This window comes from Tinamus guttatus, unplaced genomic scaffold (assembly GCF_059628265.1).
Source record: "Tinamus guttatus ecotype Peru unplaced genomic scaffold, ASM5962826v1 Tinamus_guttatus_pri_ptg000409l, whole genome shotgun sequence".
Taxonomy (NCBI): Eukaryota; Metazoa; Chordata; class Aves; order Tinamiformes; family Tinamidae; genus Tinamus; species Tinamus guttatus.
Genome location: NW_028288943.1, coordinates 379,434 through 393,661, shown reverse-complemented (window position 1 = coordinate 393,661; position 14,228 = coordinate 379,434). Strand labels below are relative to the sequence as shown.

The following is a 14,228-nucleotide window of genomic DNA, read 5'->3' as shown; positions in this document are numbered from 1 at the left end:
GAAGAGCATCTCTAGCAGGTCGAGGGAGGTGATCCTGCCCCTCTACTCAGCCCTGGTGAGGCCGCATCTGGAGTACTGTGTCCAGTTCTGGGCTCCACAGTACAAGAGGGATGTGGAGCTGCTGGAGAGAGTCCAGCGCAGGGCTACAAGGATGATCAGGGGCCTGGAACATCTGCCCTATGAGGAGAGGCTGAGGGAGCTGGGCCTGTTCAGCCTGGAGAAGAGAAGGCTGAGAGGGGACCTGATCAGTGTCTATAAGTACCTCAAGGGAGGCAGTGAGGAGAATGGTGCTGGCCTCTTTTCACTGGTGGCCACCGACAGAACTAGAGGTAATGGCCACAAACTGAAGCATCAAAAGTTCCACAGGAACTTAAGGAAAAATTTCTTAAGAGTAGAGTGACAGAGCACTGGAACAGGCTGCCCAGAGAGGTTGTGGAGTCTCCTTCTCTGGAGATGTTCAAAGCCCCTGGATGCAGTCCTGTGCCACGTGCTCTAGGTGACCCTGCGTGTGCAGGGGGGTTGGACTAGATGACCTCTAGAGGTCCCTTCCAGCCTTAATGATTCTATGATAAAGATCTCTGTAAACCATTTTGATCAGCAGTGCCACAGAACAGATAGTATACTGGATATATAACATGAGATTATGGGATTTCAGTTCCAGCTCAAGCAGCCATCTGTTAAAATGACAAACTGCTGTCTGTCACTGTTGAACAAAGTCCAGCAGAGTAGTTGCTTGGCTTATCCCATAACCAGACCCTCATGCAAGTGCCTGAGGATAAGGGAGGCACTGGCTTTTCATGATGACTAACATTGCCCAAACCTACAGGGAAGAGGGGTTGGTTGCCTGTGGGTAGCTGGAATTTTAGTTTGCAAATTTCAGTGTGCCTTACAGTGATAAAGCTGTATGACTGTGGGAGTCTGATCTTCCCTCTCCCTGCACCCAACATTTTGGTTGGAGGTTTCATTGTCATGTCTTTGTAAAGCAGAGTTCTGAAAATTACTCTGTAGTGAAGGCTGTTGAAAGGTCAGTTTCTAAACTGATCTTTGTTCTATGAAAAGGTATAAATTCCCAAAAATTCAATAAAGGGGAAATAAAAAACCATCTATGGCACAGTCTGTGAACTATGCTTTTAGATGCCCAGGATGGGGTTATATCTTGGGCCGAGTCTGACATGGGAAGGCGTTTGACAGAAACATTCTGCAGATGCCGCAGAGCTGGGAGGGGTGACCGATGCTCGGACTGCTCCCCAGCGCCTTGGAGAACGGGACTGAGAGGAACCTCACCGCGCTCACCAAGGGAAGTGCCTGGTGAGGGACAATCCCTGAGCCACCCCAGGCTGCGTGGAAAGCAGCCTTGGAGGGAGCAGCCTGTGGTGGAGCAGGAGCACGAGCTGGCGCCACTTGCTTGCAGCAGGGCAGGCTCCACGAGGAAGGGTGTCTGGGCAAGGTGAGGGGGAGGATCCTTCCCTTGCACTCAGGGCTGGTGGAAAAGCAAGGAAGAACCAGCAGCCACCACACGCGTCTGGCTGGGGGCAGTAACGGGAACCGCGCTCAGCTTCACCGTGTGCTGCCGCATTAGTGCCTTCAACCAGGGAGGAACTTTTTTCAGGATAATCGTAGTGACAAAACGTTTTAAGTGGAGATATGTTTTAGCTCTTTGTTCTCAGTAAAAGATGCAACTCTTAAAATGCGTTGGGGAAGATGCATCGTCATGCCTCAAGGCTGCGTCAGGGCAGCCGAGGGGCTTTCCCTGCCCGTGGCCACGGCAGTCTGTGTTTCCATGGTGGGGCTTGCGGGCTCATGGGGCACATTCCCAGGGCCTGTTGGAGCTGTTGTGTTGGATGCGTCTGCACCAGCGGCTCTGCTGGCCGGGAGTGCAGCTCTGGGAGCCTCGTGTGGCAGCTCCCAAGCCTGGAGCAGGGAGTACAGGGCGGTGCGGCTGGACTCGCCGCCTGGTGTGGCGGCAGCTCCGGCATGGCCAGGGCTGGAAGCCGGTGCCTCCTCATGCCTGAGGAGCCTGCAGCTGCCACAGGGCTCCGCTGCCCTCCAAGCATGGGGTGAGGGGGCCGTGGCTTCTAGGGAAGCAGCCAGGCTAGCAGCCCTTGTGCTGCATGGGAGCATCGTGGGGAGCAGCAGAGGCTGGAGCTACCCCTGGTGCAGGGAGCAGGGGCAGTGGCCGAGCAGGCGCCCTGGGCAGGGGCAGCTGCTTGCTGGGGCCTTGAGCCCAGGGTGCTCCTGCCTGTCCCTCCTCCTGGCCGTTACCTTCCCCGCCCCCCCCCTCCCCCCCACAGTGGCGACCCTTACGGTGCCAGGGACAACTCGGGAGGCACCAAATGGGGCTTCAGGGTAGTGAGCTGGGATCCAGGCACCAAGGGTTGTTGTTTTCCCTTGCTCCTGCCAGCGAGGGGGAAGGAGGGAGAGAGCCGATGGGTAACACCAGTGAGTCACCAAGGGGCTGCCCAGCTGGTGTCAGTGACAGGGGTTTTGTGTCTGTGGTTGTGGGAAGAGCGGCAGCCACAGGGGAGAGGTGGGATCCTCGTCCCACAGCAGGTTTGCTGAGCCCTGCGCCAGGGAAGAGTGACAGGGACCATGCAGCAAAACAGGATATGCATGGAGCTACCCCGAGCTCTGCTGTGCAGGGAGGCAGATGCCACCGAAACGGGAATAGGGGAACCTCCTGCACCCTCCTGGGACGCTGCCGTGCCTGGATGCTCCTCCAAGGGGGCCTGTTCACAGACCTGCAGAGCATCAACAGGAGGAGCTCGAGCTCTGGGCGCACGTGTAGCGACCTCAAGAACCCCCGTAGGACGGGCCAGGGTCCAGCTGTGAGATGGAGGAAACAGCTCTGCTTTCCTATGTGGAGCATCCAGCGAAAGAGGTAATGAACCCGCTCCGAGGGTGGAATTAACAGTAAAACAGAACAAGAACGTCTGTTCTAGGCTGGCCCTAGGGCACGTATGTGCTGCTTATAAGCAACATCCCTGATAAGGAGTGACTGCCCCGACCGAGGAGGCAGGCGTGGTGATGAGGTGGGCGCGAGGGAAGGCGCCCTCAGTGCACCGGGACGCAGCCGCAGACCCACGGCCTTCAGCAACCTGTGCAGTAAGTCAGGCCCTAACTCCCCAAATCGGTGTGAAAGCACAGACATTCCCCCCCAAAAACCCTAAAATACCCGAAATGGGGAGTCCAAAAATGAGAAGTCAAAAAAAGTCCTAAACCACCCCAGCAGCGAGAGCCCCAGAAAGTCCCAAAACACCCTAAAACAGCTTTATTTTGGGACCTGAAAACCCCCCAAAACAGCCCAAAGTTGGTCTCCTCCCCCGCAAAAAAAACCTAACACACCCAAAATAGCTCTTTTTGGATCCAACTCCCCCCGCCTTTAAATACAGAAACATTGTGATACCCAAAAGGGAAGTCCCCCCAAAGCCCTGAAATACCCCAAACTTGGGAGCTCAAGAAGAGAGATTCCCCCAAAACACCCCAAAGTGGGGCTCTTCTACGTCTTTTATAAGCTCCCAAATTTGGGTTCCTCCAAAAAAGGATTCTCCCAAAAAAAAAAAAAAAATCACTCTCAAATACCCCAAGTGGGCAATTCCCAAACAGGAATCTCCACCAAGAGCCCTAAAACATCCCAAATTTGCAATCCTAAACCTAGGAAGCCAACTCCTAAAAAAAATCCCCAATCTAGGAGCCCCCAAACCCCAGAAAATTCCCCCCCAAAGGGGGATTTCCTATAACTCTATAACTCCCCCCCCCCCCGACTTACTATTTAACTTATTAGTTATTCTAGAGGGAACTAAACAGCCTAATTAATTAGGTGGTTCATAGCTTAATTAACTTAAATGACTTAGTGAAGCAAACAGTGTAGAAACGCTGTTAGCGTATACATAACGTATATGTTAACGCACGTACCCAGGCCTGGTACCTGACAGATCAAGCGCGGCCCCCGCCGCAGGGGCCGTTTTAGGTAACGAATTAACGGCCCGGCCCATCGACCCGCCCCGTCCTCATACGTCACCCCCTTCTCTCCCCCCGCCCCGGCCGGGAGCGCCGCTGATTGGCGCCGAGTTAACTAGCCCGCCCCGCCGCGGGCAGGGGGCGGGGCCAAGCGCAGGGCTGCGGGCGCCGCGCTCCGCCCTTTATAGGCCCGTCCCGTCCCGCCCCCTGCGTCGCTGAGACCAATAGGAAACTTTCCCGCCTCAGGCGCGCCTGTCAATCAGGGGCTTCGTTGGCACCGGCCGTCACGCAGCAGGGCGTGTGCGCATGCGCGGCAGAGACGCTCCTCCCTTCCCCCCAGTGACTGGATGGACCAATCACAACGCGCGCTCCGCCCCCCCGTGGGGCCACGCTTCGCTTCTAGCCAATGGAGGGAAGGCGGTCGAAGACAAGGCGGCTGGGAGGGCGGGGCTTCAGGGGGCCACGTGCCTCGGAGTCCGCGGCAGGCAGCCAATGAGGCGCCGCCGCGTTCCCCCCCACTTCACCTCAGCAGGAGGGGGGCGAGAGGGGACGGGAGGTGGGGGAAACACTGGGGGACATGGAGGGACCTAAGGAACACATTGGGGGACGCTGAGGTGGCAGAAAAGCAGGTGTCTGTGGGGACGTGGGGGTGACGGGGTTGAACACAGGGCCATGGAGGATAACAGGAGGGAAGGGAGCTGTGGGACACAGCGGGGGTGATGGGTGTTAGGGGCCCAAGCGGGTGTCGGGGGGCTGATGAGGGGCAGGAGAGGTGACAGGAGAGTGTTGGGTTGTGGAGACACAAGGGCGATGGTGGGGGGGGCTGGGGGATTCTGGAGTGATAGAGGAGACACACGCATGATCCTGGCCCCACAGCTGCCATGGCCAGGGGAGACTTTATTTGGGGGGCCCAGGCCGCACACGTGTCGCTGCCCCACATCCATGGGGAGGCGGGTGAGCAGGGCTGAGGGGGCGCCCTCAGGCACGGGAGGGCGCTGCAGACGGGGCACCCTCCAGGAGCGGCTGGGCGAAGGCCTGCTCCAGCTGCGGGAGGGGGAGACGTGGGTCAGCAAGGCTGCCCCAGAGCTGTCCCCCCATCTTCTGCCCCATAGCACCCTCCTTCTGTCCCCCAGGCCCTTACCTCTTCTGCCCCATAGCCACCCCTCAACCTGCCCCACAGCCCCGTGCCGAACACCCACCTGCAGCACCAAGGTCCCATCCTGGGGCCTTTGGCCAGGCGCCAGGGGCTGCCCCACGGCCAGGGTGACGCGCGGTGGGGGCGCCGGGGCCAGCCCTGCTCGGTGCCGCTCCACCTCTGCGAGGGGATGGGGATGGGGCGCGTGGGTGACCACGCGGCCGCTGTGGCGCAGGGTGGGGGCGGCAGGGGTGGCACCTACCCTGGCGGAAGTGCGCGGCGTCGAACACCTGCACGACGGCCCCGCGCTCCAGGGCGCCGTCGTGGGGCGCGGGGGGGTGGCAGTACACGGGGGCCGCCCCGCGGCGCCGCACGAAGACGCCGCGGGCCGTGCTGGCCACGAGCAGCCCCGGCGCGAGGCCGCCCAGGAGCCGCCCCACGGCGCCCTCGGGCCCCTCGGGGGCGGCGCCCGGCGCGGGCGGCAGCAGCAGGCGGGGCAGCAGCGGCTCCGCCCCCGCGGGGCCCCGCGGCGTCACCGCGTAGGCGCCGGGCGGCAGCCACGCCCCCCACGCCGCCGCCCCGCCCAGCCACACGCGCAGCGCCAGCGCCGCCCCCCCTGCGGGGAAAGGGGCGGAGCCAGTGAGGGGCGGGGCTGGTGGGGGTGAGGCGGGCGAGGGAGGCTGGGGGAGGTACGGGGAGAACTGGGTGCGGGGCCACGTGGTGATGTCACGGGGTGCTGCGGGCGGGGCCACGTGGTGATGTCACGGGGTGCCGGGGGCGGGGCCACGTGGTGAGGCCACGTGGTGTCAGGGGCGGGGCCACGTGGTGATGTAACGGGGTGCCGGGGGCAAGGTCAGGGGACTCTGGGGGCGGGGCCACGTGGTGATGGGGGCGCAATGCAGTGAGGCTGGGGGCGCTGGGGGCGGGGTCATTGGGCAGATTGGGGCGGGGCCAGGCAGTGATGTCAGAGGGGGCGGGGGCGGGGTGCTGGTGGGCGGAGTCAAGGAGTGAGTTGGGGTGGGGCCAAGGAGGGCGGGGCCCGCGCTGGGGGCGGGGCTTACCCTGCGCGGGGGGGAGGGGCTCCGGGCTCTCCATGACGATTTCAAAGCTGGGCGGGGCTGGGGCCGGGGCTGGGGGAGGGCAAGGTCAGGCCCCGCCCCCCCGTATCTGTCCCAGGCCCCATAACTGTCCCCCCAACCCCATCACAGCCCCCTCAGCCATAACTTCTGCCCCTCCCCAGCCCCCACACACCCCTGCTCCAGCCCCATAACTATCCCCAGCCTGATAACTGCCTCCTCCAGATTCCAAACTGTCCTCCCAGACCCATAGCTGCCCCCCTCAGCCCCATAGAAGCCCCACGCATTGCCCCCAGGCCCCATAACTGCCCCCCCATTCTGAGAAGTGTCCCCCAGCCCCATAACTGTCCCCTCCACACTCACAACTGTCCCCTTGACCCCCAAGCTCACTCTGTCCCACAACTGCTCCCTTCCAGACCCCCATCCCCTCCCCTGCATCCGCAAATCCCCAATCACCCTCCCCATCCCCACAAGGGCCCCCCGCCGCCCCAGATCTCACGAGGGGCCGAGGTGTCCAGAGGGGGTGCAGCAGCCTCGACCCCATCGGAGCTGGCAGGAGGTGGTGCCTGGGGCTGTGCAGAGAAAGGCCTTGCCAGGGGGGCCTGCCCCAAAAGTGGCCCCACATGTCCCTCCCCCTCCCCAACCTACCGCTTCCTCTGGGGGTTGCGGCTCTGCGGGCGCCTCTGGGGGGCTGCAGCCTCCGTCCTGCTGGGGGCTGGGCCGGGAGCGCCGGGACTGCTGCCCACCTGCAGGCAGCCGGATGCCCGGGTCTGTCCCCTGCGCGCCAGCGCCGCCCTCCTGCCTGCCCTGGCCCTTCCTTGGGTTCCTGGGTTCCCTCCCGGATGTCTAGACCCTTTCCCAGGACGCATCTCCTGACACCTGAACCCCTTTCCCAGACGCCTGGGACCCTTTCCTGGACTCCTGTGCCCTTTCCCCAGACATCTGTGCCCCTTTCCCAGACTCCTGGATGCTGCGCCCGGACGCCCGTGCCCCTTTCCCAGACCCCTGGGCCGTATTCCAAACAACTCTTCCCCTCTCCCGGCTCCTGGACCCCTTCATGGATGCCAGAGCTGCCCACCCGGACGCCCGGGTCCCTTTCCCGGACGCCTGGGCCGCTGGTCACTCACCGCGGGGCGGGGGGCTGGGCAGCAGCCGATAGACCTTGTAGGGCCGGGGCCCGTCGAGGCGGCTGCGCTCGGGCACCTCCACGAACTCGGAGCTCTTGTTGAGGGCGCAGCGCAGCCGCGTCTTGCAGCTCGCCGCGTCCAGCGGCGCCCCGGGCCGCCGCCTGCCCTTGTACTCTGCCCACGCCTGCCACACGCCAAGCACACGCTAAGGACACGCCAAGGACACGCTAAGGGCGCGCCACGGGACGTGTGTTGCATAAATGCAGGGAACAGGTTGGGATGGAGCTTTCCCTCAATTTCCAGGCTAAGGAAACGCTAAGGAAATGCTGCGGACACGCTGAGGAGGTGCCCTCGGGGACACACACTGCTCAGATGCAGGTAACATGATGGGCGACAGAGATTTTCCTCCATGTTAGGTCATGTTTGGGTACCTAGCATGCTAAGGACATGCTAATGACATTCCACGTCCCCTACGGACACACTAAGGAAGCGCTGCAGGGGACACAGGCTGCGTGGATGCAGGTCACGGGCTCTGGGATGGGGCTTTCCCTTGGCTTGGGGTCCTGTTTATGCACCCAACATGCTAAGGACACGCTAAGCACACCTTACTGTGCTGTTAGCGTGTCTTAGTCCACGTTACCACGTCTTGACATGTTGTTAATGCATCTCAATGTGCCTTAGCATGTCTTGTAATGATGTTGGTGCATCCCAGCGCATGTCAGCACATCTCAGCAGGTTATTAGTATGTCTCAGCACACGCTAGCGTGTCTTAGCCTGTTATTAGTGCATCTTGGCACGTGTTAACCAGTCTGGACACGCTGGCCTCTCAGAGCCCACGGTGGCGTGTCTTAGTGCACTCAGTGCATCTCAGCCCACGCGCGCGTGGCACACTGTGCTGACAGTGCATCTCAGGGCACGCTCACGTGTCTTAGCATGTTGATAGCGTGTCTCCACACGCACTAGCATGCCTTAGCGTTTTGCTGATGTATCTTAGGGCACACCAGTGAGTCTTGGCATACGTTAGCGCGGTGTTAGCGCGTCGCAGCCCGTGTTGGCACGTGTGTGTTGGCATGTGCCAGTGTACTGCTAGCGTGTGCTAGCATGTTATTAGCATGTGCTAGCATGCCGTTAGCGTGTGTCAGCGTGCCACTAGCGCGGGTTAGCGTGTGCTGGCGTGCCGTTAGTGTGTGCTAGCACACTGCCAGCGCGTGGCGGCTCGTCGCACCTGGAAGAAGGCGGCGTCGCGGGGGCCGTGGTCGTGCTTCCCCGCGTGCTTCCAGGGGATGCGCACGGCGCCGCGCGTCCCGTCGTCCCACTCGAGCCCCGCGAAGCGCCCGCTCTCCACCTGCGCCACGAGCCAGGGCCGCAGCCGCCGCCGCCCCGACATGGCCTGCGGGGACACGCGGGGGCACCGGCCGTTGCCGCGGGATAGGGGGACACCGGGACGTGGGGGACGTGCGGCACGGGAAGACGCCAGGACATGGGATATTGGATATGGGTCACGGGGGACATGGGGATGGGCGACACCAGACCTCGGGGGCGCAGCGGGCCTGGCGATGCGGGCTGTGGGGGGCACAGGGCAGCAGGGGGATGGGGGACATGGGGACACATAGGGCCACCCACCCTCCCGCCGCGACGTCACCGCGTCCCCCGTGACGTCAGAGCCCCCTCACCTTCCCCGCGGCCTCTGCCCCGCTAGCGGCCCCGCTGCGCGCCGGATCCGCCGCTTCCCCGAAATCACGTGACGGCCCCGCCCCGCCCCCTCCGGCCACGCCCCCACCCGGTCCCGTCCCGCTCTAGGCCGAGCCCCGCCCCGCGCTCTCCTTTAAGGCCGTTCCCAGCCCCGCCCCCCCGAGCCCCGTTCCGGGCCGCTCCCGAGCCCCGTTCCGGGCCGCCCCCCGCTCCTTCCCAGGCTTCCCGGCTCAGCCGCCGCGGGGCGGGACACGCTCTCCAGCCGCACCACGCGCCTGTGCTCCCCGCCAAGGGTGCCCTGGCTGGCCCCGCCCCCTCCCGGGGAGGCTCCGCCCCCGGGGTCCCCCAACCCGACCGATTGGCCCGAAGCACCCCCTGAGGGACCTTGAAATCCCCCCCAGGGGCCCCAAGTTCCCCGAATCCCCCCCTAGAGACCCCTAAGTTCCTCCAGACTTCCTAATTCCACCCCGGGACGCCCACCAACTCCCCAGGGACACTCAAATATCCCCCATCTCCCCCCAAGACCCTCCAACCCACCTGTCTAGGGAACCCTAAGTTCCTCCAAGACCTCCAAGGGGCCTGAAATGTGCTAAGGACATGCTAAGGATGCTCTAAGAACACATAAGGACACGCTAAGGACGTGTGACCACCTTGTATCCACTCTGATGGGCTGCTGCGGACATGCCAAGAGCCTGTGACACGCTAGGACACACTAAGGACACGTTAAGGATGTGTGTGGCCCTGCCACCTCCTCCCTGCCCGGCCACGCAGCACGAGGCAGTGGGGAAAGGGAAGAGGGCGGTTTTCATTAAGCCCCGCATAAGGTGATCATGCATTATAATAAAATTGGGCTTTTTTACACCCTTTTTCCTGTCCCGGTGACATCAGAGGGGCCAGCGCGGCCCGGGGTGGGATCCAGTGGCACTTCAACTGGGGGCGTGGCCTAACGGGGCTCTGGCCACGCCCCCCCAACTCCCAATGGTGCCCGACCCTGCACCTTGACCCTGGATCTTGTCTGTGGATCCTACCCTGAACCTGGCCCTGGACCTCGGACCCGGGGGACCTGACCCTGCACCAAGACCCCAGATCTTGAACACCAGACCTTGACTCCAGACCCCACCCAGGACTTGACCCTGTATCACACCTGACCCCCTAGACCTTGAACCTGCATCTTGAACCTGCATCAAAAATTGATCCAGAGTCTGACCCAAGACTGTGACTCTGGACCTGAGCCTGGACCTGACCTCAGACCTTCAGCCCGCACCTGGACCTCGACCTTATCCTGATCGTCAACTTGGACCTTTGCTCCGGACCCTACCCCAGACCTTGACCCTGCACCAAGGGCCGTGGGGAGCGTCCCGGGCTGGGAGCAGGACACAGCCCCCGGGGGTCACTCGCGGCAGCCTTGGCCGAGGCCTGGGCTGCAGGAGGCCCTGAACGCGGCACCTGGGGCAGTCACAGCTGGGGCCGCATCGCCTTTGCACGCCCACACCCAGACCCTGCTCCAACACGAGATCCAAACACAAAATGCCCAACAGCAGCCAGCAGCAGTGACAGCCTGAGGCCGCAAAACCAACGCCTTGTGCCGGATGGGCTTCGGATTTGGCAATATAAGGACACAAATGGACTGACACTGATGCCTTTAATTTAAACAACACAGATGCAAGTACAAATGAATACAAATCGCTTAGTACAAGTGAATATGAACTTACTTACTTACTGAATAATACTTGCCAGCAGGATTACGAGACCACACACCTCTCCAAGGTAGCAGACCGGAGGGGCTGGCAGGCTCTCAATCGTAACGGGCGTTCCCGTGGGAGACAACATTGGCCTCGATATCGGGAGTCTCCATTCCCCAAATCTGCCCCTCGTATTTTATCCCCCAAGGCATCCGGTCATGTAGGGCCAGTACGTGCCAGCAGGCCGCCCAGGGGCGGGTAAATCTCCGCCTTCCTATTATACAACCCTTCTAGGACTGTGCCTGAGAAAATTCCAGAAGAGGGGTCTCCTCCCTCAATTTGGTGGTCTCGCTTTTCTTATCCTTCTCGTTCTCACAGTGACTTGGCCTTCAAACTTCCTTAGACAGCAGTTTGTAGTCAGGCTGGGAGCAAACGAGCCTGAACAAGTAGTTCTTGCTTCTCCTGAACTAACTACTTCTTTGTTGCTTTCTGTTCTTCTTCAGAAATCTGGGTGTTACAATCTTCCTTCTTTCGTGGCCTCTGCTGAGCATTATCAAATTCAGTAATCCAGGTCTGGATTTTGTTTCACACAATGTTTATTACTCTATAGATCATAAAAATTTCCATCTCCAACACACACAAGCACAAAAATACCCTGCAAGAGCCAGGGTTGTAACGAAGCAAAACCCCTGCACGTTGGGCAGCCCCAGCGCATTTGCAAGGGCTGGGTGCCCAGGGAGCTTTGGGGAGTGAGCAGCGACGCTCTTTGGTTCCCAGGGAAGTGCTGACAGGAAGAGCACGACATCCTCACCTTGAGTGCGGACACAAGTCCTCGGCCCCTCGGGATTTACCACGTTTTAGCCCTCTTTCAAAAAAGAAAAATCTACATAACACCACAAACAAAACCTTTCTGATTGCCTGAATTTGGAATGGATTCCACCCTCCCCCACACAAACTTTAAAAACCTTCTCAGCAAATATACCAACGGCCTTTCTTTGAAAAAAAAATCAGTTGTTTTCCCCCCTAATTGGGCTCTTCCTAAGAAATAATACTTACCGCTCCAAGGGGGAAGGCCCAAAAAGGCAGAGGCTCCGAGGCGGGGCTCTGGCCGGGTGGTACCCGCTTGTCCCTGGAGAAGAAAGAAAAACCATTTCTGGAGGCGTTTTGGTGAGGCACCAGGGAACTGGAGCTGCATCCTCCAGGTACCACCTACCCCACCACACTGAGACGAGGCCTGAGGAAAGGACTCTCTTGGAGGTATCATGTCCACTCCAAGAAGTGAGGGAACTGAAAGCTCCTCTCTCGATACAGACACAAGAGATGAGAAGGCACCCGCTTACGCTGTCAGCATCCCCTTTCCCCAGGAAAAGCCGTTAAAGGAGCCAAACACAGCACTGGAGGAGATGCCAGCCACACAACCCATCTTGCACCCGCTGTGTGCCAGCAGGGAAAAGGGCCTGGATGGGAGCTTAGAGGGTCTGCTGTGGCGAGGGGAGGGCTGAGGGTGACGGAAGAGGACAAAAAGCTTGGGGAACACTCTGATCTATGCTGTCCCTGCAAATAACCCCGAGAAGCTGGTGGGGAGCAGCGCAAGGACGGTGTTTGCCCACGTGCAGAGGGAGCCTCCTCCGGCTGCCAAGCTGCATCACCTCATGCAGCCGATAGGCAACCAGGGACAGCAGCTGCACGCTGGAATGGACTTGGCAAAACCCTGCTGTGCTCTCCCACTGTCCTGCGAGTCCACCCAAATGTTCCCCTTTCCATTTAAAGGAAAGCTCTCTTGCTTTCCCCGCTTTGCTCCTTCTTCAGCAACAGCCCATGGCTGTATGAGAAAAATGCTGGAAGGACTGTGGAAGGCCTACGCCCTGCAGGGCATGACATCTTAATTACGGGAAAAAGTCCATGAGAGGGCCAAGAACACTCTCAGGAGGTGCTGTCAAGGAGGGCGCAATTAGGGTTGGAAGGGGGCAGGAAAGGCGCACTAAGTAGCACATCACGGCAGCTGCTCAAATCTTGCAGGATTTATTCATTATAGACCGCTGCTTCCAGCAGAGTGCCCCCAGACTCCCTCTTCCTCTTAGGGTTCTTGCCCGTGGACCCTGACTCGGTAGAGGCATGTATATTCTGGGTGGCCCCAGTTGCTCAGGACCTCCAGCTTCACATAGCGCACTGAGTCCCAGCCCTCGTTCTGAAATGAGCAGAGAGGAGCTGTCTTTTTCTATCCCTCCCTCCCCAGGTTCTCCCCTGCCACCGCTATTTCTCCCTCCCCCTCTTACTCTCCAACACTTCTCATGCCTCTTTGTCACAGTACCTGCAGCCAGAAAGTCTGGAAAGGAGGTTCTGCAGGGCTGTATGTGAACTCTCCTAGGAAGAGCCCCTGCTCCTCATTTTCTGCCTTCATCCCCTACCAAAGGACACAGGCGGAGAAAACAAAACAGTGAAGGAGAGAGCAGGAACACTCGGCTTCCCTTGGGGAACTAATGAAGCGGCCACAACCGAGGCCGAGGTGAATGTGCGGGGCAAGAGCAGTCTTTGAGTGTGCAGGGAAGAGAATTGGCGCCGAGGAGCAGAAAGCAAGCTGCAAGGGGCGTGCTGGTGAGCTGTGAGGAGCCGTGGCTGAGCCAGCGTGCCAGCCCCTGCAACCCAGGGCTCATTTACTACTGCCTGGCCCCTCAAATGGGAACCTTTGGTCCAAGCGTAGACCGCAAAGGGAAGGAGTGTAGAAGAAATGGGGTAACTCAAAGGAACTCCCTTTCGTCTCTAGGCTCGGAGGAAGTCACAGGCCTGACAGAATCCTCCTACCACTGTGAGATCTCTATTCACACGCCCATGTCCTCCCTGCAAGGCTTAGAAATGCTCCTCACAACTCCCTGACTCTAGCGAAGGCACTTACATAGACAGCAAAGTCCTTTGGAGCACTGCTGATGTCTCCACGAGGGGACACATGCACTGCAATGTGTTCCAGCGTAACAGCGTGTGGAGAGATTGCTTTGGACAGTTTGATGAAGACGTGACCCTGACTCCCGGAGAAGGACCAGCAGTTTCCTGGTTGATTTTCAGTCTGAAAGAGCAGCAGTGCACAGCGGCCATGTGGCAACGGGAAACTCAAGTGCGCATCTGGTTCCCTCCCACCTTGGTGCTTCTCTGCTCCTTGGCACCCCTACCTCAAGGATAACGTCAGGGCTCTTCATGAAATGAAGTAGGGGGAGTCCAGACCAGAAGAGCATTCCCTTGGTGTTGAGAAAGGAAGCAGAGATCTTTGAATGAATGATGGCAGCCCCTGAAATGTGAATGTCCCCATCAAGCACTGCTTCCCTGGAGGGCTGCCTCTGCTTAGAAGGTTGCCATCTATCTGCAGGAGCTCATGGACCACACACGCTGCAGACCCGTCCTCCGACAAGCAGCACAGGCGCTCCCCTCTGTCAATTATTTCCATTCCTGACCTGGACAAACAGCCCTCTCGTATGTGAACAGTCGCAGCCCTGGAACCTGCTTCCTTTCCCTCCATGGGGACTGCTTTGTGTGTTAACAGCAAGTTTCCCATGCATGGGCCAGGCCA

The 14,228-nt window shown here is 60.0% G+C and overlaps 1 protein-coding gene across 1 annotated transcript; it reads right to left on the bottom strand.

Annotated features, from left to right (window-relative positions):
* Positions 1-4,544: 4,544 nt before the first annotated feature.
* On the bottom strand, positions 4,545-8,689 carry LOC148593357 (interferon regulatory factor 9-like). Its single transcript, XM_088531352.1, has 7 exons — positions 8,521-8,689; positions 7,296-7,479; positions 6,817-6,914; positions 6,625-6,740; positions 6,154-6,227; positions 5,355-5,708; positions 4,545-5,272 (listed from the first exon to the last, which is right to left on the bottom strand). Exons 1-7 carry the CDS (start codon positions 8,680-8,682, stop codon positions 4,545-4,547), a joined length of 1,716 nt encoding a protein of 571 aa, XP_088387478.1. The 5' UTR covers positions 8,683-8,689.
* Between the last annotated feature and the right edge of the window lie 5,539 nt (positions 8,690-14,228).

Coding starts and splice junctions, on each gene's coding strand:
- LOC148593357 (XM_088531352.1), bottom strand. CDS start 8,682: ATGTCGGGGCGGCGGCGGCTGCGGCCCTGGCTCGTGGCGCAGGTGGAG. Junction 6,741..6,816: donor CGCAACCCCCAGAGGAAGCG/GTAGGTTGGGGA, acceptor TTCTCTGCACAG/CCCCAGGCACCACCTCCTGC. Junction 5,273..5,354: donor CGCCGCGCACTTCCGCCAGG/GTAGGTGCCACC, acceptor ATCCCCTCGCAG/AGGTGGAGCGGCACCGAGCA.